The 27704-nt window shown below is 44.5% G+C and overlaps 2 protein-coding genes across 2 annotated transcripts in view; one reads left to right on the top strand and one right to left on the bottom strand.

Moving 5' to 3' along the window:
- The window catches only part of dctn1b (dynactin 1b), a gene marked incomplete at its 3' end in the record, with an annotated part of 53001 nt that extends 43948 nt beyond the window's left edge, over positions 1-9053 (top strand). The window contains exons 17-27 of the mRNA XM_080549054.1: positions 499-711; positions 1435-1596; positions 1979-2110; positions 2232-2357; positions 2803-2945; positions 3780-3946; positions 6220-6350; positions 7003-7189; positions 7750-7823; positions 8273-8362; positions 8916-9053. Coding sequence (XP_080405180.1) covers positions 499-711; positions 1435-1596; positions 1979-2110; positions 2232-2357; positions 2803-2945; positions 3780-3946; positions 6220-6350; positions 7003-7189; positions 7750-7823; positions 8273-8362; positions 8916-9053 — 1563 coding nt within the window. The remainder of the gene's footprint in view (positions 1-498; positions 712-1434; positions 1597-1978; positions 2111-2231; positions 2358-2802; positions 2946-3779; positions 3947-6219; positions 6351-7002; positions 7190-7749; positions 7824-8272; positions 8363-8915) is intronic.
- A 2112-nt stretch (positions 9054-11165) lies between these two features.
- alms1 (ALMS1 centrosome and basal body associated protein) lies at positions 11166-27269 on the bottom strand (the record flags this gene model as incomplete). The annotated part of the gene is made up of 12 exons (XM_080542089.1): positions 11166-11565; positions 12573-12672; positions 13101-13163; positions 13366-13417; positions 13879-14044; positions 14454-14716; positions 15203-15409; positions 18800-18911; positions 19601-20709; positions 23090-23239; positions 25323-25442; positions 25853-27269. 12 exons carry the CDS (start codon positions 27267-27269, stop codon positions 11521-11523), a joined length of 3804 nt encoding a protein of 1267 aa, XP_080398215.1. The 3' UTR covers positions 11166-11520.
- Positions 27270-27704: the final 435 nt, after the last annotated feature.

The raw sequence follows: 27704 nt of genomic DNA, 5'->3' as shown, positions 1-27704 counted from the left end.
CACCCCCCCCTCAGCACTGTTTCTACTGACTGAACCCCGGGATCTAGAACTTCCATTAATTGCAATGTATAATGTCTGCTTGAGTGCATTATGACATCAAATGGAATATTTAGAATGTATGCAACATTCTTAGAACATGGAAGCAATTTACCATGAGAGGAAGGGGGTTGTGGACTCATTTACCACTGGTACAGGGTTGTGGCACGAGGCGAAGCCGAGTAGGAAAACCCTGTACAGTGGTAAATGAGTCCACAACCCCCTTCCTCTCATGGTGGGGGGTTGTGGACAGTGGGTTGTTGGGGGTATTTACCACTTTTGCTAGCCAATCAGAATCCAAATCCACTATCCAAACATGCTGTTGTAGAATCTGCTTTTTAACACTGTGATCATCAAGCTTAGATGAATTTCCTGGAATCACGCGATGGTCATGCGGAAAAAGAAAAAAAAAACTCTGTAGTACTAGCCTCACAATGAATCCCTCCTGTTCTCCTGTGGCAGTTTACCCAGAGTGCCTTGGACTGCATGGCGGTGGAGGTGGGGCGTCTGCGGGCGTTCCTCCACGCGGGGCAGGAGAAGGCGGACCTGGCTGTGCTGCTGGGGGACCTGGAGACGTCCTGCAGCGACATCAGACAGTTCTGTAAGAAGATCCGCCGGCGCATGCCTGGGACAGACGTACCGGGCATCCCTGCAGCTCTCACGTTTGGACAGCAGGTAACCACACCGACTGACGTTAGAATTATAAGGTTCTATCTCCATTTTTGGTCACAATTGAGTTTTGTACATAATCTGATCCATTAGGTGTTTATTAATGCCTGTGTGGTGTTATTTTTTAAATGTTGACATTTTTTAGTTGGTAATTCATAAAATACAAAGGTTCCATCTCACAAAACATAATGGAATGTAAAAACTTTGACGCTCAATATCTCTGAACGACCCTAAACGGAGATAGAATCTTATTCTAAGCTCACGACTGACCGACCCACGGGACTGTTTGGGTTGTAGCCGGGTCTTAAAAAGCCTTTAAAAAAGTCTCAAATCCAGCAATCCGATTTATAAGGCCTAAAAAGGTCTTACATTACATTACAGTTATTCGGTCTAAAAATTAGGTGCTAAAACGAGGTCTTTAAAACGAGATCCTGCAAGGAAATCAGCCCGACCACATCTATTTACGCGGAAATTAAAGTTAAGATTAAGTTGGAACCCAAAAAATGCAAATTCGCTTCCTTTTTTGTCTGTATGGCAGTGAAATCCCTAATTTCATCACCTCGAGGATGACAAAAAGCTATCACATGGTGTTGCGATCGCGATAGGTCTAAAATTCTATTCAAAGAGGCCTAAAAAAAGGTCTAAAAAGGTCTAAAAAGGTCTTAAATTGGACTTGTTGAAACGTGTAGGAACCCTGCTTTAGAAGGTGGCCTGTGGTTTGTCTCCTAGGTGGCAGACACGCTGCTGGACTGCAGGAAGCACCTGACCTGGGTGGTGGCCGTGCTGCAGGAGGTGGCTGCTGCAGGGGCTCAGATGATCGCCCCCCTCAGCGAACAGGAGGGGCTGGCCGCCCTCAAACTAGAGGACGTGGCCTTCAAGGCGGGGGAGCAGGTACGCAAACACACTTCTTACCTTTTCTTTTTTTCATCACTTGAGTTTTTATTGGGTTTCAGCAGAGACATGGACAGAACATCATATCTACATCTCAAATGGTAAAACAGGTAAAGAAACATAGCATAACCCCATAAACAGATGGGTAAAAAAAGTGAAAAGGAAAGGAAAAAAGGGAGAAAATAAGAAGAAATAAGAAGTTTGGAGGTGTTTCAATAAACGTGTTACTGGTAATATATTTTGAATGAGTATTAAATTAGACGGTGTCAAAATCAAATATATTGATTTTGAGTCTCAAACGTCTTACCTTTTCTACACAGTATGTGGATAGCATGACTTCAGTGTGACCTGATTGTGTTGTGTACTGTCCCTTCCATTTAAGATCTACGGAACCCAAGGCGCTAACCCCTACGAATGCCTGCGCCAGTCTTGCAGCATCGTCATAGCCACCATGAACAAGATGGCCACTGCCATGCAGGAGGGAGAGTACGATGCAGAGAAACCCCAGTGCAGGGTAACTGGAAGCAGTTCAACTTAATCAAGCTGTATCAAGCATTCCCAAGTGCTATTGTTGAAGGCAACGTGTATCATGTGTCCAATTTGTTTGTTTCTCTGTCGGTCCACCCTCTCAGATCTCCCCACCGGTGGAACTGCGAGCGGCGGCCTTGCGTGCGGAGATCACAGACGCAGAAGGGCTGGGCCTGAAGATGGAGGACAGAGAGACGGTCATCAAGGAGCTGAAGAAGTCCCTCAAAATCAAGGTACGACAACAAACACACGTTTCAGGGAAAAAACAAACAGCAAAACTGAGGCAAACCAGAGATCTGAGGTGTTTTACCTTGATACAATTCGGTTGTGACGTCAAACGTGACGTTTAGCAATTTCCGGGTCCAAACCAGAAATTCCCCGCACCAGAGTACCAGTGTACTAAAGCACCAGAGTACCAGTGTACTAAAGCGGTAGAATGACAGTTCAATCGTTTTTTAGACTGGGATCTATTCATACAACAAGGGACGCAGCACTTTCCCGTTTTTCCCATATTGTCAGCGTCTTTGAGCCTCGGAAAAGCGCTATACAAATATAATTAATTATTATTATTACTGAGGCATTTCGAAGAGAGCGCCTCAGCCAACGTTGGACCCGGAAACACGTCACGACTTAACAACCGAATTCAACTTGTTTGTGTGTACTTGTTTGTGCTGTCAGGGGGAGGAGCTAAGCGAGGCGAGTGTGCGTCTCAGCCTGCTGGAGAAGAAGCTGGACAGCTCGTCTAAGGACGCAGACGAACGCGTGGAGAAGATCCAGACCCGGCTGGACGAGACCCAGACGTTGCTCAAGAAGAAAGAGAAGTAAGACCGTGTCCAGAATGCACACTTTTAAATATGGTGTATACAGGTTCCTACAAGTCAAATTTAAGATCTTTTTAGACCTTTTTTTAGACCTCTTTGAATAGAATTTTAGACTTGTTCGCGACACCGTATGATAGCTTTTTGTCATCCTCGAGGTGATGAAATTAGGGATTCGAAAAGGAAGCGAATTGGCATTTTTTGGGTTCCAGCTTGATTAATTTCCTCGTAAACAGATGTGGTCGGACTGATTTCCTTGCAGGATCTCATTTTTTAAAACCTAGCACCTAATTTTTAGACTGAATAACTGCAATTTGAGACCTTTTTAGGCCTTATAACTTAGATTGCTGGATTTTAGACTTTAAGGCTTTTTAAGACCAGCGCGGGAACCGTTATATAGAGAGAATATGTTACCTATGATATTATAGTTATCTTTAACAGTGAATTCATCGCATACTTGTTACTGGTATCAGTTATGTAGACACCATACTGACAGTGGTGGACTCAGGCTGTTTGAAGGGCAGGGGCGAAAAGAAAAAAAGGGCACCTACTGCACAACATGGGACTCCATCAGTGCACATGGTCAAGTTTAGACCATTGGAAGGGCAGCCAATAGGGCACATCCTCTCATTTTCGCCACTCAAAAGGGCATTTTTGCCACTCAAAAGGGCACTTAAGAGACGTTATTCAACCGTGGGGGCACCAGGAGGGGCGGTCGCCCACCCTGCCCCCCCCTGAGTCCGCAGGGTGCATACTGATATTCCCTCTTCTTTAGGGAGTTTGAGGAGACCATGGATGTAGACACCATATTGATATTCCCTCTCTCTTCTTCTCTAGGGAGTTTGAGGAGACCATGGACGCCCTGCAGGCCGACATCGACCAGCTGGAGTCAGAGAAGGCGGAGCTGAAGCAGCGCCTCAACAGCCAATCAAAGATGACCGTCGACGGGCTGAGAGGAGTGCCAGCGTCAGGCATCGCATCGATCGTCACAGGGGCGACTGGCGGTGAGTAGCAGGAACCCCCCCCCCTAGGGTCATAATAATAATAATAATAATAATAATAATAATAATAATAATAATAATAATAATAATAATAACAATAATAATAATAACAGTAATAATCATAATAATCATAATAGTAATACTACTACTAATAATAGTAATAATAATAGTAATAATAATCATTATCATAATAATAATAATAATAATAGTAATAATAACAATAATAATAATAGTAATCATAATAGTAATAATAGTAATAATAATAGTAATAATAATAGTAATAATAGTAATAATAATAACAATAATAATAATAATCATAATATTAATATTAATATTAATAATATTTATATTTATAATATGAATAATAATATTAATAATAACAATAACAATAATAACGATACTGATAATAATAATAATAATAATGATAATAATAATAATAATGCTAATAATAATAATAATACATTAGACTTATATAGCGCTTTTCTAGACACTCAAAGACACTTTACAAACTGAAAAGATTGAGTAGTAATAATAAAAAGACACAAAAAATAAATAAAAGAAAGTATAGTGACCTAATTAAGGTAGTGCTGGGGACACATGGGGAGGGGAGGGTTAACTGGTGATGGCAAGCTTGAAGAATTGAGGTTTTGAGGGCCTGTTTAAATGTTGGGAGGGTGTTGGCCTGTCTGATGTGGTTGGGGAGGGCGTTCCAGAGGGACGGGGCTGCGGCTGAAAAGGCCCCATCATGTCATGCACCCCCTAGGTCATACACCCATTTAACATGATTAACAATGATAGTAAATAGGACAACTGTGTATATTAGGGACATTTTTTAGGAAAGAAGAAACTCAATCCAGACATGTGATGTGCTTCTGACTGTTCAGTTAGGTTCACTTACACAACCTCATTTGCATGTGCTTAAAGAATCTCTGCCAGTGGCTGAACTGAATCTACCCTGATTATGTAATGGATGACTTGCTGTAATGTTTACACGCTGACGTGCTGTTACGGCACAATTAAACCAGATGAGCTTTAAGCAGAGACAGATTTCACATCGGTGCCAATCCCAGAAGCTCTGTTTAACCTCCTTTCTGGAACCTAACCGTCTGTCACTCACTCTCTCTCCCTCTTTCTCTCTCCTCTCTTTGTCCCTGCTTTTCATCTCCCTCTCCCTTTATCCCTCGAATTCACAGAAGAACAGAAAGGTAAAGCCTGAATTGGCCTATTCCCTTTGACCTTTGACCCTGCATGCTTGTTTGCTCTTTAGAGACGACTAACAGGCTGTTTCACCTGGTTGGTTTAGAGTGTGTGTCAGTAAACATTCACATCAACGTTAAAGATTGGCTTTTCAAATGCGGATATAAGACAGGGTTCCTACACGTCTCAACATGTCAAATTTAAGACCTTTTTTAGACTTTTTTTTTTTACCTCTTTTTTTATTATTTTTTATTTTAGACCTATCCACGACACCATATGATAGCTTTTTGTCATCCTCGAGGTGATGAAATTAGGGATTTCACTGCCATACAGACAAAAAAGGAAGCGAATTGGCTTTTTTTTTTTCAGCTTGATTAATTTCCACGTAAATAGATGTGGTCGGACTGATTTCCTTGCAGGATCACATTATTAAGACCTAGCACTTCATTTTTAGACCGAATAACTGAAATGTAAGACCTTTTTAGGCCTTGTGGGTCGGATTGCTGGATTTTAAGGCTTTTTAAGACCAGCGCGGGAACCCTGTAATAGCTATAGTGATTTTGAGTGTTGGAATCAAATCAGATGAAATGCATTTGGTCCACCGCCTAAACCAGCCTTGAAGGATATCTCTTTTCTTGTCTTTTCTTGTCATGTTTTGGCTTATAAATACTATAATTGAATGACCTAGAGGAAACATTTTAAACAAAAAGGTAGATTACGTAGATGACCTTGCATTACTGGTATATTTCTGTCTGTTTGTGTAAACACGTGTGTGTTGGTTTGGCTGTGTCTGTGTCGATAGCTTATCGTGAGCTTAGAATTATACGGTTCTATCTCCGTTTAGGGTAGTTCAGAGATATTGAGCGTGAACGTTTTTACATTTCATTACGTTTCGTGAGATGGAACCTTTGTATTTTATGAATTACTAACTCAAAAATGTCAAAATTTAAAAAAATAGAACCCCACAGGCATTAATAAACACCTAATGGATCAGATTATGTAAAAAACAAAATTTTGACAAAAATGGAGATAGAACCTTATAATTCTAACGTCACGTAATCTCTGTGTTGCTCCTGCAGCGAGTATGATGACCGGGGGTCTGGGGGCGGGGTCGGGGGTCCAGGTGGTCGACTCCCCACTGCTAACCCAGCAGATTGAGGCGCAGAGACTCAGCATCAAACACCTGAAGAACGAGAACAACAAGCTGAAGGTATGAAGCAGAGGCGTGGTTAGGATCCTGAAACATTGGGGGCTTACATTTACATTTTACATGTTTGGCATTTAGCAGACGCCTTATTCCAAAGCGACTTACAATCAATAGATTTGACTAAGCAAGTGAATCATCAATCCACCAGTCGTAGCAGGAAGAGTAATCCAGCTCAGGCCCGGGGCCATTGGCAGTCTCTGTGATAGAAGGAAAAATCTACTTCTATCACCATCTTCTAAACCTAGACTTTTTAATTTGTATTTTTATATAGACACTGGAGAAACAGAGACAGTACAAGGGGGGCAAATAGAAGTTTTTAGGGGACACAGTAGAAGGGAAAGCGGGTGTCTTCAGGAGACGCAGTGCTGGGGGGCAGTAGAAGTCTCAGGAGGAGCAGTTAAGGTGTAAACTGAACAGATTGAGGTCTTCAGTCTCCTACGGAAGATGGGTAGTGACTCTGCAGTTCTGACAGCCGTGGGAAGCTCATTCCACCAGCGGGGAGCCAGTGTCGTGAAGAGACGTGATCGGGCAGCGTGACTGCCGTGTTGGCGTAGAGGTGGTGGGGCCAGTCGGCCAGCAGAGGTGATGGTCAGATCACATGTAATGTGAATACAGAATATGCTCATAGTTGGACCCGTTCCTCCCTCTCCCCCAGGGTGAGAAGATGCGTGCTCAGCTGGCCTCTCTGCCGCCCCTCCACGTGGCCAAGCTGCCCTCCAGAGACGGGAATCGCCCCGAGGTGCTCTCCAGCGCCCTCTACCGCAAGACCGATCAGCTGCTGGAGACGCTGTTACAGATGAGTGCCAATGTCAAAGTGGTGGACATTACTGGCAAATCACCAGGTGGAGTACACACATATCCATAATCATAATACTGTAGCTTGTATTCTACTAGAACTAAGACAGGGTTCCCACGGGTCCTTGAAATCCTTGAAAGTTTGTGAATTTGAAGAAGAAAAAAAATCAAGGCCTTAAAAGTTTTTGAAAAAAGACATGGGTCATTGAAAGTGCTTGAATTTCCCTCTTTCTCCCCCTTCCCCCCCCCCCCCGCATATTTGTATTATTATTAATTAATATTTTTTTACGTCATTATAGTAGATTAGTCACATTGCTTAACTTTACACATATTTCACAATGTATTGTTTTGCTGTGCTGTGGTAGAGAAGGCAAGAGACCATCTAGTGTTCACACATTCAAGCCTCTCTTTTTAATTGTTGTCTGTGAGCGGAGAGTTCCTATTATATAAATTCTCATCTAGATCTGTCTCAAACTATGCCGTGTTGGGTCCTTGAATTTGAGGGAATTGAGTCTTGAAAGTCCTTGAAAGGTGCTTGAATGTGATGTTTCAGAAGGTGTGGGAACCCTGTAAGAGAAAAAATATTTTTGTTCATTTGTTTTTGCAGTGACGCCAAGTGCTCAGCTCTTGGAGCAGACAGCTAGACTACAGTCTCTCAGTGACACTCTGGAGAGACTGAAGGTAAACAAACTAACAAACACTAACACTGCTCCTAATGATAGTTATATTAGATGTTATAGTTTAGTTACTTAGATTAGATGAAACTTTATTGTCATTGCAGAGTACAAGTATTAGACAATGAAATGCAGTTCAGCATCTAACCAGAAGTGCAAATAATAGTGATATAAGAACGTGATATAAAAAACATGATAGTGATGGATACAGTAAAGGCATGTACGGCAGTTTAGAGGTATATACAGTTATGAGCTATGGTCAGGTAAGGTGAGCAAGACACTGAACCCCAAATTGCTCCCAGTGAGCGGGCCAGCGCCTTGCATGGCAGCTTGCCGCCATTGGTGTGTGAATGTGTGTGTGAATGGGTGAATGAGAGGCCGTTGTAAAGCGCTTTGGAGCAGCAATAAAAGGTGCAATAAGTGCAGTCCATTTACCATTTACCTCTCCTCTCTCAGGATGAGGTAGCAGAGCATGTAGTGACCCAGAGACCTGGAGCTCGCGTCTCCTCGGACTTTGCCACTTTCCCCTCAACCTCCTTCGTAAAGGTAGGAACAAATACACACACACCAAGTCAAAGGTAGGAACAAATACCACTCACCAGTACATAAGTTACTCTTTTCTATACTTTGTATCTAGTCCATAATCAGGTCTGAAGGAAGCAATTGACCATGAGAGGAAGGGGGTTGTGGACTCATTTACCACTGGTACAGGGTTGTGGCACGAAGCGAAGCGGAGTAGGAAAACCCTGTACAGTGGTAAATGAGTCCACAACCCCTGCCCTCGAATGGTCAATTCCTTTTCTACAACAGCCATCACATAATATAAAAAATAAATACACAGTTGTAACATTAAATTAATGTATTTACAATCATTAATCGTTTCAGAATACACAGAATATAGTCCCATAAACAAGATCAACCATTGCATTGGTCAGCACAGGTGTTCTTAATCAGATTGATTGGGAGGCGCATTGATACTGGAAATGCGGTCTGAACTGTGGGGGTATTGTTGGGGTATTTACCACTGTTGCTAGCCAATCAGAATCCAGTATCCAAACATGCTGTTGTAGAATCTGTGTTTTCCCCTGTCCCTCCCCAGGCGAAAGAGGAGAAGAAGGGAGACACTGTGCTGGTGGGCCGGGTCATGATGCCGTGCTCGCGTGGCCAGGAGCAGGTCCACCGCCTGGTCCTGTCACAGCCTCAGCTCCAGAGAGTGCACCGCCTTCTGCTGACTTAACCTCCGCCTGCAGCCTCTCCCCCCCCCCCCCCCCAGTCTGTCCCCCTCATCTGTGCATACGTGGTTTATAGGACAAAGCAGCTTAGGCCAAAACTTGTGTCCATGTGTTCATACTACGTACGTACTATACACTGCTGAAGTTGATGCCACAATGTTATTGATGATGATGATGACTTATGTCTTATGTGATCAGGTGTTGTAATTCCCTTTTTTATAACTTGACTACAGTGTCTGAAGGGAAAAGAGTCAAATTGCGTTGTATTTGTTGAAAATAGTAGGGCATTGACTACAGTATGATTACTATGCTGTATGAACAAAGTCTCTTAGAAGCTGCTTCGTCATAGGTATTGCTGAGAAGAAAACGTAAGGGATTTTATGAAAAATGTGTGAAATGTTTTGATTTTAAGATGTTAAGTTTACTTTTTAAAGACGGTTTTACGTTTAAATGTTTTTCTTATGGAGCATTGTATGGCTTAAGTTATTTAGTATTTATTGCAAATACAAATGCCAGTATGTTGTTACAGTCTTTTACATGACTTGGTCAATGGTCATATGTATGATTAATAACCATGTATGTGAGCAATGTAACCTAATTCGAAATTTCAGAGCTATCGACGTAGCGTATCGTATTATGTTTGTTTAGTGAGAGACTCTTTTGCTACTCTACACACACAAAAAAATAATTGCTGAGTAGAATGCAGGGGTGCAAACTGGTGATGGCCCAAAAAGGTGACATAATTGTTTTTGCCTGAAAACTAATGCGTGGCTAACCTTAGAGAACATTTTTCAGGGGGGGGATAGCGCTAGCACTAAAAGTGCTAAATGGATATCGCTAGCACTAACGGTGGTCTAACAATGATGCGTGTGTAAGTAGCGACAGCCCTGACCTTAACACCTGCAGAATTACTTCGAAAACAGTTTACTGTGACTGAGTTCTCCACGCTGTCTGGAATTGTACCTAGCTGCCTGAAGCTAAAAGTTATTTCAACAGCAGCGGAGTTTAGCAGACAGGGAGATTAGTTAGCTCGCGCATCATGTGACTTGGATGAGACTAGACCCCCCCCCCCCAGATCGACATGATTCACACGGATGAAAAAAGGTAAAAACGGCTAATTTAGCAGAAAGGTGACAAGTTTGCACCCCTTCATTCTGAATGAACCACGTCATACATAGCCTTAACTATAGAGAGAGCCTCGTGGTAACTGTTCTCATGCCTTATGTTTTTGTTTTTAGAAACCAAACCTCGTTCACAGGAAAACAACATCTTTGCCAAAGAAACTTTGCTTTTACTTCATCATTTGCTCGACATCTTTGGTTGAAAGAGGCTTTACATTACATTTTATTAACCCCAAGCGATACTATATGATATTCAAAAACATTGTTTAATATATTTTATCATGACATTTCAGAGATATATAGTAAGATTAATATGGTATTTATTTATTAATTTAGAGATGTCATAGAAGGCACAGTGCATCTATTAGGTTATCATCCTAGGACACAGAAGACATTTATCCTAAGGCGTGGATTCTGTCTGCTCCATCCTGCTATCTCTGTGCTCTCAACGCGCGACTGAGGGAACTCTGCATCATGTGACCTGTCCCAGTATTCTTACTGCTCGCACACCACTGTAACCACGGTAACAATAAACAGCCTGTGGAGGAAATGAACGCCCTTGTCTGTCCCTGTTAATTTAATTTAAATTTAATTTTGCCATTTAGCAGACGCTTTTATCCAAAGCGACTTACAATTAACCTCCTGAGTTTGATTCATGATGAATCTCATCGTGACGTTAGAATTATAAGGTTCAAAGGTTGGTCAAAATTTAGTTTTTTACATAATCTGATCCATTAGGTGTTTATTAATGCCTGTGTGGTGTTATTTTTTTAAATGTAGATTTTTTTTTGTTAGTAATTCATAAAATACAAAGGTTCCATCTCACAAAACATAATGGAATGTAAAAGGTTTGACGCTCCATATCTCTGAACTACCCTAAACGGAGATAGAACCGTATCATTCTAAGCTCACGAAGTTCTAAATCCCATGTGGGGGAGGACGTACTAACATACTAGTTCACATGTAGACGTGTTGTGCCAGAGACGATACACAATGTGCAGAAAGCAGGTCTATTTATTATTCTTCCATAAAAAACATTATTAAAACTATGAGATTAAAACATTATATGGGTCCATAGCCAGGACTAGAGAAGGCACATTCATATAGACATTCTCCAACTACATACAGGTAAAATAATCACATTTTCACATAATTTGTTCAAAAAACAAAGCTTGCTCAAAATAAATAAATTTAAAAAACAACTACCACACTTTTTTGGTAATTGATTCAGTTAGTTGGGATCAAAATACATATTCAGGATAAAAAATGATAAAAATTTTAAACATTCTTCACAGCACGCCAATTTAATAAAGTGTAAAAGGCCTCGTTGGTCTGTGTGACGATCTGTGAATCACTGCCACGGCGTCCGTCTACCCAGGATACGGTTGACGACTTTCTGCGAGAGAATCAAATCAAATCAAATCAATTCAAATTGTATTTGTATCGCGCATTTCTCACAAGATGCGACTCAATGCGCTTCACATACTGACAGAGCCGCCAGCAGGCAAAAGTAAAAACCTGTACACTGTGTAGCCAGGAAGATTCCCTTGCAGCCCTCTACTCATAGAGCGACTACTAACCAGTTTGCCTACCAGCACCCAGCGGTGGACCCCCACAACCCCCCCCCAGGGAGCCCCCGCCGCCCCAAACACCCAGCCAGCCCCACCACCAGCACACCCGGCCCAGCCAGGCAAGCACAGACCATAAAGGCCCCGCACAAGGACGGCCAAGCAGGTGCCCCATGAATAAATTACCAATGCTGTGTAACACTGATGACGCTCCTGTAATAATTAACAATACCAGTGCAAACACTGTAGCTACCTTTGTCATTATCTTGACAAAGATATCTATCTGTTACGGTACATGTGGGAAAACTAGGGTTATGGTTAGGTGCTACGTCGACTTGGTACATGCTGGCATGTCTAACCCTAACCCTAATCCTAGCACCCTAGCACCTAACCCTAGTTTTCCCACATGTACCCTATTCCCACATGTACCGTAACATGTCTATCACTATCACAGGGTATATACAGGAATCTTGAGGTTAATTTCAATACCTTTCTAAGACTTTTTAAAGACCGTGTCAATATTTTTCCAGACCTCACCGCCACTTCGAGCTGTAACCGTTTACATCAGTGACACCTTTAACTTAACAGTTTTAGTTTGCAATAGACTAGACCACTATCATACAACAGAATTTCCGGTTCATCTTTGTTTTTTTAATAAAACTTTCATTATTTTTACTAAAAACTTTTACTAAACGTTTTTAGGACTCAAACTCTTTGGACAGAGTCTAATTCAGAAAAAAAATACCTACAAAATTCAAGACCTCATATAATTGTGATAAGACTTTTTAATACTTTTCAAGACACCGCGGATACCCAGTATCAATATCAGGTATACCTTGTTGAAGTGCTGGGCGTTGAGTCTGTAGGAGCCGTACTCTGCCTTCCTCCTCTCCTCCTCCCTCCTCTTCTGGACCTCGGGCAGCTGGTCATAAATACTGAGAGAGGGAGCACAGGGACCAGTTAGGATTCATGAGAGTTAATATCCTTATATTGAGTTATCCTTCTAGCTGTGTCTATAGGCTACTGTAGCCTAACAAACCCATGAATATAGATGACTGTACCCTTCCACAGTTCTCCAGTTGGTGTGAAAATGTCATTTCTGCCCTTATTCATACTGATTATATGTAGTATATTACATTAACCCCCATACCCAGGCTAGAAGAAGTAAAAACAAGATTAATATTACATGGCCCTGTCCCCCGACACTACCAATCAAAATGCTTCGCTGAGTTCAGCCCATCAAATCAAATCAAATCAAATCAAATCAAATCAAATCCAGTTTTATTTGTATAGCGCATTTCTCACAAGATGGGATCGAATCAGCCCTTAATCTGTCAAGCACTCCTTATCTACAGAGACCTACCTCCTGAGCCTGGACTTCCTGTCTACCCTCTCAGAGACGCAGTCTGACCTCTGACCTGACCATCTGAGGGATGCACAGAGGACAAGAGAGGAACGGACACAGAATTATGCTTACTCCAAAACAACCTGTTGTTCTCTTCCTTATTAATTTATCTCTGCTATGATATCCTCATTGCAAATTGTTTCCTTTCTGAAAAACAGGTTTCATTAGGTAAAGAGGCATAAGCAGTCATTATGATTTAGACGTGAGACAACTCTAGACTTACTGTTTGGACCTCTGGACCATCTCCTTCTTTGGGACGGCTCTTTTGAACGGTGCTGTACATTGGGAGAGAGGAGGACAAACCAGCCCTGTTTTCATGTTTTACAGAGATAAAGTTGCTTCAAACATTCATTTTTCATCACTCAAAATAAGCACTCTGTGTATGTGTGTGCATGTGTGTGTGCATGTGTGTGTGTGCGTGTGTGTGTGCGTGTGCGTGTGTGTGTGTGCGCCCATGCATGCATGCGTGCGATGATGCTGGCTGTAATGGTAAATGGACTGCACTTATAGTATAGCGCCTTTATCCAAAGCGCTTTACAACGGCCTCTCATTCACCCATTCACACACACATTCAAACACCAATGGCGGCAAGCTGCCATGCAAGGCGCCGACCGGCCCGCTCACTGGGAGCAATTTGGGGTTCAGTGTCTTGCCCAAGGACACTTCGACAATGTGGCCAGCCGGGGCTCGAACCGCCGATCTGCCGACCGTGCGATCATTCCATTAGGTTGTGTACCTGCAGGTCTGGACAGCCTCCCTGGGCCCCCTGGCCTGTTGAAGAGGTCGTCCCTCTCTCTGCTGAAGATCGCCTGCAACCTCCTCTCCTCTACCTGCAGGGCCATGCGCTTCATCCTCTCCCGGGACTGAGAGACAAAGTCTGGACGACGCAGCTCCAGAGCTTCCTGAGGATTGATGGGGGAGGAATGGAATTATTTGACAGGAGGTCTAAAATATGGTTTGCAATACTTATAATACAGTTGTTTATTTCTCCATCAGATTCCTCCCATGTGTACCTGAAACCGAGCTTTAATAATACATGCAATGTAGCGCACACGCGTACATGTACATGTATGTACACACGCACACGTTGTAGACTGAAGACCTCCATCTCTTCAGGTTACACCTTAACTGCTCCTCCTGAGACATCTACTGCCCCCCAGCACTGTGTCTCCTGAAGACACCCGCTTTTCCCCTCTACTGTGTCCCCTAAAACGTCTATTGCCCCCTTGTACTGTTTCTCTGTTTCTCCAGTGTCTATATATAAAAAATAAAAACACACACACACACACACACACACACACACCCACACACCTGCAGAGTCATCCGGACCAGTGCAGCAGGGACTTTGACACTGGGCTCTGGCTCAGGTTCAGTGATGACATCATTGGTGTTGGTCTGCAGCCTCTCCTCCTGGACCTGGACGTGGCACTGTCTGAAGGGTTCCCTCCAGCGCCGGCGTCCGCAGTAGGCCTCAAACCAGGCCTGGCTGGGCTTAGGCTGTAACACCGCCTCTGGCTGGTTCTCTTTCTTGGCCAGAGCTCTCAGGTCATCAGCAGGAACATACCAGGTAACACCTGATGAGGAACAGTCATCAACAGAGTCATTATCAGAGCTTCACACTATAATTTTTTTTATGGTTAATATTTTTATTGAGTTTCACAGAGACATGTACACAACAGGACATCACAACAACAACTAGTATCCGTGGGGGAGGTTGTTGTCCCATGTAATAGTAGAAAACTAGTTTTGCACTTTGTTATGCAGTACATTGTCCATAAACAATAACAGAGAATGTTCTTTCTCTTTTTTTTAAACAAACTAACAAACAAAAAAACAAAAACACAAACAAAACAAAAGAAAAACAAAAGAAAAAAACAGGGGGGGGGGGGGAGGCCATGTCACATATCAGAAATAAACAGAAAAGAAAATGACACAACAAATGCCATAATATATGGGGGGATCACCCCCATCGGAGACAACATCCAAGTCCAAGTCTTACATATTGTATTGTTTTGAGAGATCGTGGTAATAAGGTTTCTAGTTGGTCATTCTCTACGTACCTTGAGGGTAGTGCTTCTTCGGTGCGCTCCTCTTGCTCTTCCTCTCCCTCAGGAAACCTTGGGGGGCTTTGGGGGGGCTCCTCCCCCCCGAGGAGGAGGAGGAGGCGCAGAGCGGCCTGGAGCCCCGGGCCGAGCCGGGGGAGGGGAAGGTGGTGCCCACGTCCCGGGTGTGGCGCCGGGTCCCGTTACGAACAATCTCTAAGTCCCCTGAGAGAGAGAGAGAGAGAGGGGGGGGGGTGGGAGGAGAGAGGGAAAGAGAACATGTACAAAAGAGGATGATAAGTTGATGCTGTGACTGTAAGTGGAGGAGGTGTGGAGATGTACGTATGTTTTTACTCTTTTAACTGTGCTGGAATTTTGGATGTGTGCCGCTGTCTGTCGTGTGTTCTTTGTTTTTAACATGTAACCTGATTTCTTTTCAGCCCCTCCCCCCCCCCACCCCCCAAGAGGCTTTTGTCTTTTGCCAGGCCGCCAATGTAAATAAGAATTAGTTCTTATTGGCCCTGCCTGGTTAAATAAAGGTTAAATAAAAAATGTAATTAAAAAGAAGTGTATGAGAGGTAGAGACGGAGAAAGGAGCAGGAAAGAGAAGGAGGTGGGCAGTAGGAGAGGTAGAGACGGAGAAAGGAGCAGGAAAGAGAAGGAGGTGGGCAGTATGAGAGGTAGAGACGGAGAAAGGAGCAGGAAAGAGAAGGAGGTGGGCAGTAGGAGAGGCGGGGCTTAAGGATAGTGGCCCGCGGCAGGCGGAGATAAGCGTGTTGTTGAAGTTCTGCACTGTTGTTCACTGTGCCCAGACGTGCAAATCGCTATCAGCCACGGTCATATTCCACATTATACAACAGTTAGTTCCGACCAAGTAATTTGATTTGAAGAGGCATTCCATGAGTGCTGATATACAGTATAACAGCACTGGGACTTTTAACTATACAGGTGCAAATCAAAAAAATTGAATATCGTGCAAAAGTTCATTTATTTCAGTAATTCAACTTAAATGATTAAACTTAGATATTACCGTATTGACCCGAATATAAGATTTTTTTAAGGTTTTTTCCCCGGAAAAAAGTCAGAAAAAGTTGCATCGTCTTATATTCGCACCCTAGACTTTTACACATCAATATTAATTCACAACAACGTATGGCGCCAAAAGACTGTTCCCCACGCGAGCCACCGTGTTTCTCCCTCTCACACACACCCCAGTGACGGGTGCCTGGAGAGATGGAGACACACTCACACACACACCCGCGGAGAGACACCGCAGAGACACACTCGGACCAGCTCGGAAAAAGTGGCTCAAGTGGTTGGTCAAACAACAGAGGAGGAGTTACGATGTCAATTTTAAGACCATGGTGGTCAATGAAGCAGAGGCATCAAACAACTGTTGAGCAGCCAAGAAATATGATATTACAGAGTGTAATGTTAGAAGTTGACGAGCCCAAAAAGATCGGCTTAAGAATGGTAACAGTCAGAGAAAAGCGTATCGCCGTCCGCAAAGCGGCCTCTTCCAGGTGATTGACAGGAGGGTGTGTGAATACGTGACTGAAAAACCTAACGATTGTATGCCCATACCCCAAGATGATAAAAAAATAACCTACATTGTTTCATTCAATGTGAATACAAATCAAATTATTTTCTTTATTTGGTCTTCTTGATTTGGTCTTCAAAAAAAGTATTTTTACCAAAAATAATTATTGAAAAAGTATTATATTCGGGTCAATACGGTATATAGACTCATTACATGCAAAGCGAGATATTTAAAGCCTTTATTTGTTATAAATTTGATGATTATGGCTTACAGCTTATGAAAACCCCAAATTAAATATCTCAGAAAATTAGAATATTACATGAAATCAATAAGAAAAGGATTTTAAATACAGAAATGTCAGCCCTCTGAAAAGTATAATCATGCATATGTACTTAGTACTTGGTTTGGGCCCCTTTTGCATGAATTACTGCCTCAATGCGGCGTGGCATGGATGCTATCAGCCTGTGGCACTGCTGAGGTGTTATGGAAGACCAGGATGCTTCAATAGCGGCCTTCAGCTCTTCTGCATTGTTCGGCCTGTCTCTCATCTTTCTCTTGGCAATGCCCCAAAGGTTCTCTATGGGGTTCAGGTCAGGCGAGTTTGCTGGCCAATCAAGCACAGGAATCCCATGGTCATTTAACCAGGTTTTGGTACTTTTGGCAGTGTGGGCAGGTGCCAAGTCCTGCTGGAAAATGAAGTCAGCATCTCCATAAAGCTTGTCAGCAGACAAGCATGAAGTGCTCTAAAATCTCCTGGTAGATGGCTGCGTTGACTGTGGACTTAATAAAGCACAGTGGACCAACACCAGCAGATGACATGGCTCCCCAAATCAACACAGACTGTGGAAACTTCACACTGGACTTCAAGTGTCTTGGGTTGTGTGCCTCTCCATTCTTCCTCCAGACTCTGGGACCTTGGTTTCCAAATGAGAGGCAAAATTTGCTCTCATCAGAGAAGAGAACTTTGGACCACTGAGCAACAGACCAGTTCTTTTTTTCTTTAGCCCAGGTCAGACGCTTCTGACGTTGTTTGTTGTTGAGGAGCGGCTTTACAAGAGGAATGCTACATTTGAAGCCCATGTCCAGGATCCGTCTGTGTGTGGTGGCTCTTGATGCACTAACTCCAGCCTCAGTCCACTCCTTGTGAAGCTCCCCCACACATTTGAATGGCCTTTTCCTGACAATCCTCTCCAGGCTGCGGTCATCCCTGTTGTTTGTGCACCTTTTTCTTCCCCACTTTTTCCTTCCACTTAACTTTCTATTAATGTGCTTTGATGCAGCACTTTGCGAACATCCAACTTCTTTCGCAATTACCTTTTGAGGCTTTCCCTCCTTGTGGAGGGTGTCTGATGGTTTTCTGCACAACTGTCAGGTCAGCAGCCTTCCCCATGATTGTGGTTCTACTGAACCAGACTGAGAGACCATTTAAAGGCTCAGGAACCCTTCGCAGGTGTTTTGGATTAATTGGCTAATTAGAGTGTGGCCCTTGAGCCTAAAATATTGAACCTTTTCACAATATTCTAATTTTCTGAGATATTTAATTTGGGGTTTTCATAAGCTGTAAGCCATAATCATCCAAATTATAACAAATAAAGGCTTGAAATATCTCACTTTGCATGTAATGAGTCTAGTATATAATATTTAAGTTTAACCCTTTAAGTTGAATTACTGAAATAAATGAACTTTTGCACAATATTCTATTTTTTTTAGTTGTACCTGTATGCATAACTCCGAAATGACCGTTAATACAAAGTAGCTAGCCTGCAGATGTTTGTGTTCAGGTTACTAGGCAACAGTCCAGTTGCGGAACAATTTTTTCTTGACGGAGCCAAAATAAATGATTAAATAAACAAACAAATCATAATCTGTTGTCACTTAATAAATTGCGCTGTAGAACTGTTGTATAAAAGCAATATCACACTCGAGGTTGTGCTGTTATACTGAATATCAGCACGGCTGTGATTGTCGTGCTGATATTCAGTATAACACACTCCCTCTCGTGTGATATTGCTTGATTCTCAGTCAAGTCAAAACCGTCTGTGCAGTGCTGCGTGACTGAGTGGTTGGTTACTGACCTGCCTGGATGCCTTTGCTGACCAGTTTGACCGCCTTCTTCCCTGTGAAGGCCTGGGAGGGGCCTCGGTGGGGGGGGAGGGTGTAGGTGCTGGACACCGAATCAGCGGTAACCTGAGGAGACGCAACAGAGGCACCGATGACCGTGATCAGTATGCACGCAACCGAGTGGAAGTGTGAAGAGAGGTTCTGGTAATTCTATCTACAGGGTTCCCACACCTTCTGAAACATCACATTCAAGCACCTTTCAAGGACTTGCAAGACTCAATTCCCTCAAATTCAAGGACCCAACACGGCATAGTTTGAGACAGAACTAGATGAGAATTTATATAATAGGAACTATCCGCTCACAGACAACAATTAAAAAGAGAGGCTTGAATGTGTGAACACTAGATGGTCTCTTGCCTTCTCTACCACAGCACAGCAAAACAAGATATTGTGAAATATGTGTAAAGTTAAGCAATACAGGGACTTATTTACTAGTTGACGAGCTAAGTAAAACATTTTTGAATATTTTGTTTTCTTTTTTGAGAGAGAGAGAGAGAGAGAGAGAGAGAGAGAGAGAGAGAGAGAGAGAGAGAGAGAGAGAGAGAGAGAGAGAGAGAGAGGGGAATTCAAGCACTTTCAATGACCCATGTCTATTTTCAAAAACTTTTAAGGCCTTGATTTTTTTTCTTCTCAAATTCACAAACTTTCAAGGATTTCAAGGACCCGTGGTGGGAGCCCTGTATCTATTACAGGACAAGTGGAGTGGAGAGAAAGAAAGAAACCTGAATCAACAGAGACACAGTAGACAGACTCACAGTGGAGTCGTCTGTGCCGGTGGTGTCAGCAGCAGGGACACTATGAGGCGGCTCTTTGGCCTTTCCCTTCCCTCTCCTGTGCTCCTTCTCCTCCCTCTGCTTGTCGATGGCGCTGTAGAGCTTTTTGAGGCCGGTGCCCGTCGTGAGACTTCGGACTCTGTGGGCCCCGAAGGCCCGGATCAGACGTGCCGTGTCCACGGTGGACATGGAGGACATGCTCGTCCCTCCGGAGCCGCTCCCAGACTCGTCCTCTCTCTCTGCAGGACAGAGGTGCTGGCTGGTGCTGGAGCTCAGGGAGACAGGAGAGTCCTCTTCGACAGTCAGGGGCTCCCTCCCCTGGCTCCCCTCTGCCTGCGTCTGGGCTTCTGTCGTCCACGCCTGGCGAGGAGCGCCGGCCTTCGCCCCGCCTCTCCTACCGCCCGCCTCCTTCTCTTTCCTGCTCCTTTCTCCTCCGACTTCACCTCTCCTACGCCTCTCGTCCTCTTTCGTACTCTTTCTCTTTCCCGCCCCTCTCCTCCCTCTAGACTCTTGTTCTGTGGCTTGCGGAGGGTGTTGTTGTTCTGCGATGTTGTTCTCTGGTTCAGACGGGGTCGACCTCCCCGTGCCGTGGATGAGACGAGACAGACGCTCCAGCCGGTCCAACAGCGACGCCTCCCTCTCGCTGGTGGGCCGGCCGGCGTTCTCTAGGCTCCACCTCTCGCTGAACCTGCGCCACAGTTGGTCGAGGCTGCTGTCGCTCGGCTGTGAGGCGGACGCGGGGAGACCCGGACCCTGCCTCTCCTGCTCTCGCTCCACACCTGCGCGTGGGACTGAGCTGTGGACGGGAGGGCGGCTGCTGGGGCGTTGGTGGTTAACCATGCTGTAGTCTACCTCGACACGCAGCGGCTGGAACTCCTCCTGCTCCTCTCCCAGGCTGCTGCTGAAGGAGGGCTGGACCGGGCTGTCTGGAAGCTCCTGTGTGCTGGTCCCCTGGTCTCTCACGGGGACGGCAGGCTCTCTGTGGTTTGGTAAAGGCGCCCTGGTCAGGCTAGCTCTGCCTTGAGAGTAGGGGTGTGGAGGAGGACGCCTGTCGCTGACTTGGGAGCTGGCATCCGCTGACACGTAGGTACCTAGGAAGAAGGGGACATAATGAACCATTTAGCAGACCGCTTTTAATCCAAAACGATTGACCAATTAGAGGTTACTGGAGGGCTTATGTGCCTTGCTCAAGGGCACACTTGTGGTGGTGTTCCAGGGGGGGATTTCAACTCATGACCTTCCAAATCACCAGTCCAACTCACTAACCGCAGGGTTCCTACAAGTTTCAACAAGTCTAATTAAAGACCTTTTTTAAAATCTCTTTGCAGTGTTTCCTCTACATGCATTTCATCGTGGCGGGCCGCCACGATGGAATTTCCTCCGCCACCATTCAGATTTCTCCCAAAAAAAAAAAAAAAAATCTCCAAAAAAAAACAAAAAAAAAAAAAACATTTTAGCTGATTAAAATATATCTGATCCTAGATCAGCGCTATAATGGATGTTGACTAAAAGTGCACCTAAATCCACGCCCATCTCTCTCTAACCGCTGATCCAAAATCAGATTAATGACATTCAGTTGACGACGTGACACAAGGGCTCCTGATTGGTCTAAATGTGAACTGCGGTATTATTGTTATTGTGTACAGGCCACCGTAGTGACATCCGGGGGGTATTCCATCAACATCGCTAAAGGGAAAATCCAGGTTTAGTCGGATAAATCTCGCGAGAGTTCTTACAAATATCCAGGCATGCTTGAGTGTGTTGTTGACAATCGTTCATGTCCTTCATTAAACGTTTAGCTTTGTCATTTGATACGCCGCCTACGACTACCATCTCTCTGCACTACAGTAAACAGTTAATCAGTAACGTTAGCCGCTTTTGTGCTCATGTAGGCCTACTTCGTATTATATTATAGCTGATGATCTTTGTGTGTGTATGTGACTGTCAGTCACAAGTTTATATTCTGTATATTCATTATTTATTTTTTTTGGCCATCCTCTAGTTGTGGCTGTGATAAAAAAAAAAAAAAAAAAAAAAAAAAACGCTGTTTTGAACGCGCGTGCGCGTTTCATGCGCGTGCACGCGAAAAAATCGCGCGCGCTACGCGCGCGGTCACGGCCACCCGCCACCATTGTAAAAATTCCTGGAGGAAACACTGCTTTGGATATAATTTTAGACCTATTCTAGGGCTGCAACTAACGATTATTTTGGTAGTCGACTAATCTGTCGGTTATTTTTTCGTTTAGTCGCGATTAGTCGTGTGGCTTTTCGCTGCGCGTAAATGGCGACGCAGAAGCATAAATCCGGCTTAACTAGCTATCTAACCTAACGTTACGCCAAGCTACAGCTGCTCACAGAGCTAGTTGACTGGCTAGCTAGCATTGCTGGCTAGACTACAGACAGCTCACGTTAGTAGGCTACGCTTGGCGCTGTTTATCTTACAGACAGCTCGCTGGTGGACTCAACATAATTGAAATAGCATTCACTTATCAAGCATCATTCATGATCATCCACCATGACTACCTGGTATTTTAATAGCGACCACCCCTCACTTCATTTCATCTCGCGTTCTCCTGGCTTCAACATGGAAAACCCCTGCTACGTAACGTTACATACAAGCGCCTCTGTCTGTCACATGCGTGCCACAGGGCAAATAAATTAATAGCACAAACGCTCATAGCATGTACAGCCCTGTCCATGAGACGTTGTTTTCCAACATGTAACAGTAAAGCTAACATAAACATTACGACGCTAACAATATAACGTTAGCCAGTTGGCTAACAACGTTAGCTAAAACTTACCCAGCTGATTCTTGCATGGCTCCCGTAAAAAAAAAAAAAAAAAAAAACGTTTTTTTTAATATATATTTTTTATGCGATTAGTCGACAACAACATTTCACGTCGACGAATTTTCGTAGTCGATTAGTCGTGACTAGTCGACTAATCGTTGCAGCCCTAACCTATTCGCAACACCATATGATAGATATTTGTCATCCTCGAGATGATGAAATTAGGGATTTCACTGCCATACAGACAAAAAAGGAAGCGATTTGGCATTTTTTGAGTTCCAGCTTGATTCATTTCCGCGAAAATAGATGTGGTCGGACTGATTTCCTTGCACCTCATTTTTAGACCGAATAACTGAAATGTAAGACCTTTTTAGGCCTTATAAATCAGATTACTAGATTTTAGACTTTACAGATTTTTTAGACCAGCGCGGAACCCTGTAACCACTAGACCACCACTACCCCATACATACTATACACTAGACCACCACTACCCAATACATACTATACAGGATGTCACCATGTGAGCCAGTGACCCTGGCGGCCATGTGGTACAAATGTACAAAATAAAAACAACAACAAAGTAACAACAAAATGGCTTCCCTTAGCTATGGCTCAACATAGTCTTACCTCCAGATTCCTACAGTGTTAAATGTCCCCCCCCCCCTGTGCAGGGTTAGCCCACCTCTCTGTTCTGTCTGCATGCTGAAGCTGTGTGTCACCCTCTTGCTGTAGATCCCCTCAGTGTGTTTGATGGTGACCCCGCGGCCCACCTCCCGGTCCCTGGACCCTAGGACCTCAGTGTTGAAGCGTGGAGGCACGGCGTCGTCTGAGCCTAGGGAGAGAGAGACAGGAGCGCTGTGAGAGGCTGAGGAGAGAGAGACAGGAGCGCTGTGAGAGGCTGAGGAGAGAGAGACAGGAGCGCTGTGAGAGGCTGAGGAGAAGGTCTCTCTCTCTCTCTAAGGGGACCGCTGCAGTCTCTGTGTCTGGGCCTCAACCCTGCCTTTGTCTCTCACGCACCCCTGCGCACACTCACGCGCACGTGTACACACACACACACACACACACACACACATATATATGAATTATTCATACGTGACATGGTGCACATTACAAAGGACCAGCTGCTACCCGCATGCATGAGGAGGGGAGGGGAGGGGGCTGAGGAGGGGAGGGGGGGGGGCCTGAGGAGGGGAGGGGGGGGGCCTGAGGAGGGGAGGGGGGCATGCATTCTTTATGTTTTCAGTTAGCAGATGAGTTCTCCAGACAATGTCATTAGAATATGCTAATAGGACAATTCTTTGGAATTCCTTTACATAATATGAATTATTATACAACAGTTAGTTACGACCAAGTAATTTGATTGGACAAGAGGCATTCCATGAGTGCCGATATACAGTATAACAGCACTGGGACTTTTAAGTATATGCATCACTCCGAAATGACCGTTAATACAAAGTAGCTAGCCTGCAGATGTTTGTGTTCAGGTTACTAGGCAACAGTCCAGTTGCGGAACTATTTTTTGTTGACGGAGCCAAAATAAATGATTAAATAAACAAACAAATCATAATCTGTTGTCACTTATTACTGTTAACTAATAAATTGTGCTGTAGAACTGTTGTATAAAAGCCTGCTGCCTCGTACCTACGACCCAATCACAGCCGTGCTGATATTCAGTATAACAGCACTCCCCCTCGTGTGATATTGCTTAATTATGATATTGTTATTATTATTATTATGCTGGTAAAGTGATGCATCATAATGAAAGAATACCATGACAACGAACATATCAACAAGCTTGTCTGAGACAGTACAAGTTGGTATTGGAAGCCCCATAGGTCTAGGATATATAGAGCTATTTAAGATTGTTGAGTGTGATAAATTATTTTTATTTGATATTTCAGATGTGGCTAGCTAGATAGATGAAAAACAATAATAAAATAAACAAATCTTCTAACCTGCGCAATGTTTTACACTGTCTCCGTTACTGGGACAATGGGGAAAGCAAAATGACATAACAAATCAACTTTATTACGGTGAGTTTGGCAGCCAACTATGCATGTCTGTGTTAGCGCGCTGCACGATTGTTTGTGTGTCTCCAGTGACTTCAGTCATACCGGTGTTTCATCTTTTCAGTGTCGATATAGATTTAAAATGATAGCCTTCAAAAACGGCTACGACAAATTTATGTATTCTAAATAGTTGCATAATGAATAATGGTCTCGTAATAATAATAATAATAATAATAATAATAATAATAACAACATTTATTTGTATAGCACTTTTCCTGCTCCAATCATTATATAATCATAATTTTAAGATTTAGTCATTTAAAGGCAATATTAAAGGTGGGTCTTTAGTCTTGACTTGAACATATTTGCTGAGGTTGCATCCCTAATGTAAACTGGCAGTGCATTCCACAATCTGGGTGCATAAAATGAGAATGCAGCCTCACCAAATCTCTTCTTTTGTACATGTGGTACACAGAGAAAGCCAGCGTCAGAAGACCTGAGAGTTCTATTCGGTTGTTAAGTCTGACATCAAACGTGACGTTTAGCAATTTCCGGGTCTAAACCAGAAATTCCCTGCACCAGAGTACCAGTGTACTACAGCGTAGAATGACAGTTCAATCGTTTTTTAGACTCGGATCTATTCATACAACAAGGGACACAGCACTTTCCCGTTTTCCCCATATTGTCAGCGTCTTTGAGCCTCGGAAAAGCGCTATATAAATATAATTTATTATTATTATTACTGAGGCATTTCGAAGACAGCGCCTCAGCCAACGTTGGACCCGGAAACACGTCACGACTTAACAACCGAATTGGCCTGATACCCTACGACTGCGTGTCTACACAAACACACATGTTGTATATGGTATACATAGTTTATTTGAGTTGTTTCAGTGGCAGCAGTACCTGGGTGGGAGCTCTCCATGGTGGTGTCAGAGCGGATGGGGGAGAGCTGGGCCTCGACCTGGGGGACGTAGAACAGCTCCTCACTCCCATGGGGTTTATATGGTAACAGGACAGGCAACGCTATGGGGCGCAGAAAACATAATAATAATAATAATAATAATAATAATAAGAATAAGAATAATAAGAATAAGAATAAGAATAATAAGAATAAGAATAATTAGACTTTTCTAGACACTCAAAGACGCTTTACAAACTGACAAGATTGAGTAGTAATAATAAAAAGACACAAAAAATAAAAGAAAGTATAGGGGCCTAATTAAGGTAGTGCTGGGGACACATGGGAAGGGGAGGGGGAGAGGGTTAACTGCTGAAGGGTTTTGAGGGCCTGTTTAAATGTTGGAAAACATGGAATGTCCAATACTAAATGGATTTATTACTGAAGTAGACTTAACTCAATAACTGAGCTCTCTCATGTATGTACACCGCAAGAGCATTTTACAGCCTAACATGTATGATGTAACGCAACCTACCTGGGGTACGAACAGCCAATGGTCTGGAGGGGGCGTTGAGACTCTGGGGCGGTGTGAAGGATTGTGGGAATTTCCAGGTCGTCTTTCCTCCCTCAGGCACTCTGGTGGTGCTGAACTGGACTGAGGCATCGGCTGTCCCGGGACACTGTCTCCTGTCCCTGATAGGCTCTTGGGTGTCATGTGACCTGGCCTGATAGGCTCTGGCAGGCTCCGGGGCGTAACCGAGGCTCTCCTCTACGCTGCTGGTGACAGAGGAGTGTCTGAGAGGGGCGAACTCTCTAGCCTGCAGCCCTCTACCAGCCACGGCATGTCTGGAGGAAGAGGGAGCGTCCGAGGCTTGGCCAGCGGCTCTCTCAGCTCGGTCCTGAGGCCCTTTCGGGGAGAGGGTCAGGTGGAGGTGGGCAATGTGACCTGTCTTGGTCGAGGGACTCAAAGTAGAGGAGTCCGAAAAAGAAACAGGGTCTGCTGCACCCTGGCCCACACTGGACCTGGGTGGTCTCCCTGTGTCTGGGTTAGAGCCGGAGATCTGCTGCCTGTATCTGCTGGACGTTAGTGGGAGAGAAGCACCACCAGGGTTCAGGAGGTTAGCAGTGAAACGGTCACTCTCTCTCTGGAGGTCTGTGTTCACATCCGGCTGACTTCTCCACTGGGCCTGCTGCATGTTTCTCACGTCCTCTCCTCTCTCTATGCTCTCTAAGGACCCGTGACGAGGCAGGAGGTCATAGGGGGGGGTCCCTGGCCCCTCTTGTCTTGGCTGGACCCCTAGTTCTAGTTCTGACTGGGAATCCGCCGTGTCTTGGTTCAGGTCCCCCCTGGCATCGGAGAGGCTACTGTTGGGTTCGGATTCAGACACGACGGACGCCGGACCTCGAGAGAACGTTGTTCTCTGTGTTGAGACGGGGCCGCCGTCCCTCTCCTGGGTGGTTTGAGGGAGCTGCCCCTGCACTGTGGGGTGTGTGACCCCGTCTGTGGGGAGCCGGGGTGCCACCTGCGGAGGAGGCTCGGGGGGGGTCGGGCTGCTGCTGAGGAGGGGGGGGGGCACGGGGGTGGGTGAGCGGCGGCAGGTGGTGATGGTGATGGAGGTGAGGGGTGGGGGGGGGTGGGCCGCAGGGAGGGCTAACCCCTCCCTGAGGGCGATCTCTCTGACCTGAGCCTCCAGGTCGAGGTGAAGGGGGGGCTGGAGCTGCACGTTGGGGTCAAAGGGGTTTCTGCTCAGCTGCTGTGACCGGTGGGACACTGACAGGCGGTCCTCTGCTGCTCTGAGGGCTCTGAACTGCTGCTGGACAGGCTGGGAGGCAGGCTGGTCTCCGGGGTAACCCAGGCTGGACACGGCACTGCTCTCTGTGTCAGTGCTGCCTTGACTCTGGATGGAGGAGGAGGAGGAAGTTTCATTCAAACAGACCATACAGTCATGCATCAGAACTCCATCTCATCACAACAAACTCCATGCTAGAATACTGGAGGAAAGCTCGCAAAATTGCTTTAATACTAAAGGCCTTGTCCACACCAATACGTTTTTTTTTATCAACATTTTCGTATCAAAAAATATTACCGCCCACACAAGCATGTTTATAAAAATATCTGTATCCACATGCATACGCATGAACGCAATATAAACGCTGTCATTGAGCATTCCACACCAGTAGTCGGCGATATAATTTTAACCCCCATAGCCCCGCTGGCCAATCAGACGCCAGGAAAACAAAGCTACTACCGGTTCTTCCGCGTTACGGCGAAATACAACATTTTAAATATGACATTTCTCCCTCGTAAGCAACATGCCGCTTCGGGGAAAGGAGTGGTTTGTTTGGACAGACATTAGACAGACACAGACAGGCTAATTGTGTAGCCT

This window comes from Nansenia antarctica (assembly GCF_963989245.1).
Source record: "Nansenia antarctica genome assembly, chromosome: 1".
Lineage (NCBI taxonomy): Eukaryota > Metazoa > Chordata > Actinopteri > Argentiniformes > Microstomatidae > Nansenia > Nansenia antarctica.
The sequence above is the reverse complement of the archived record's forward strand: the minus strand, read 5'-3'. Positions and strand labels throughout refer to the sequence as shown.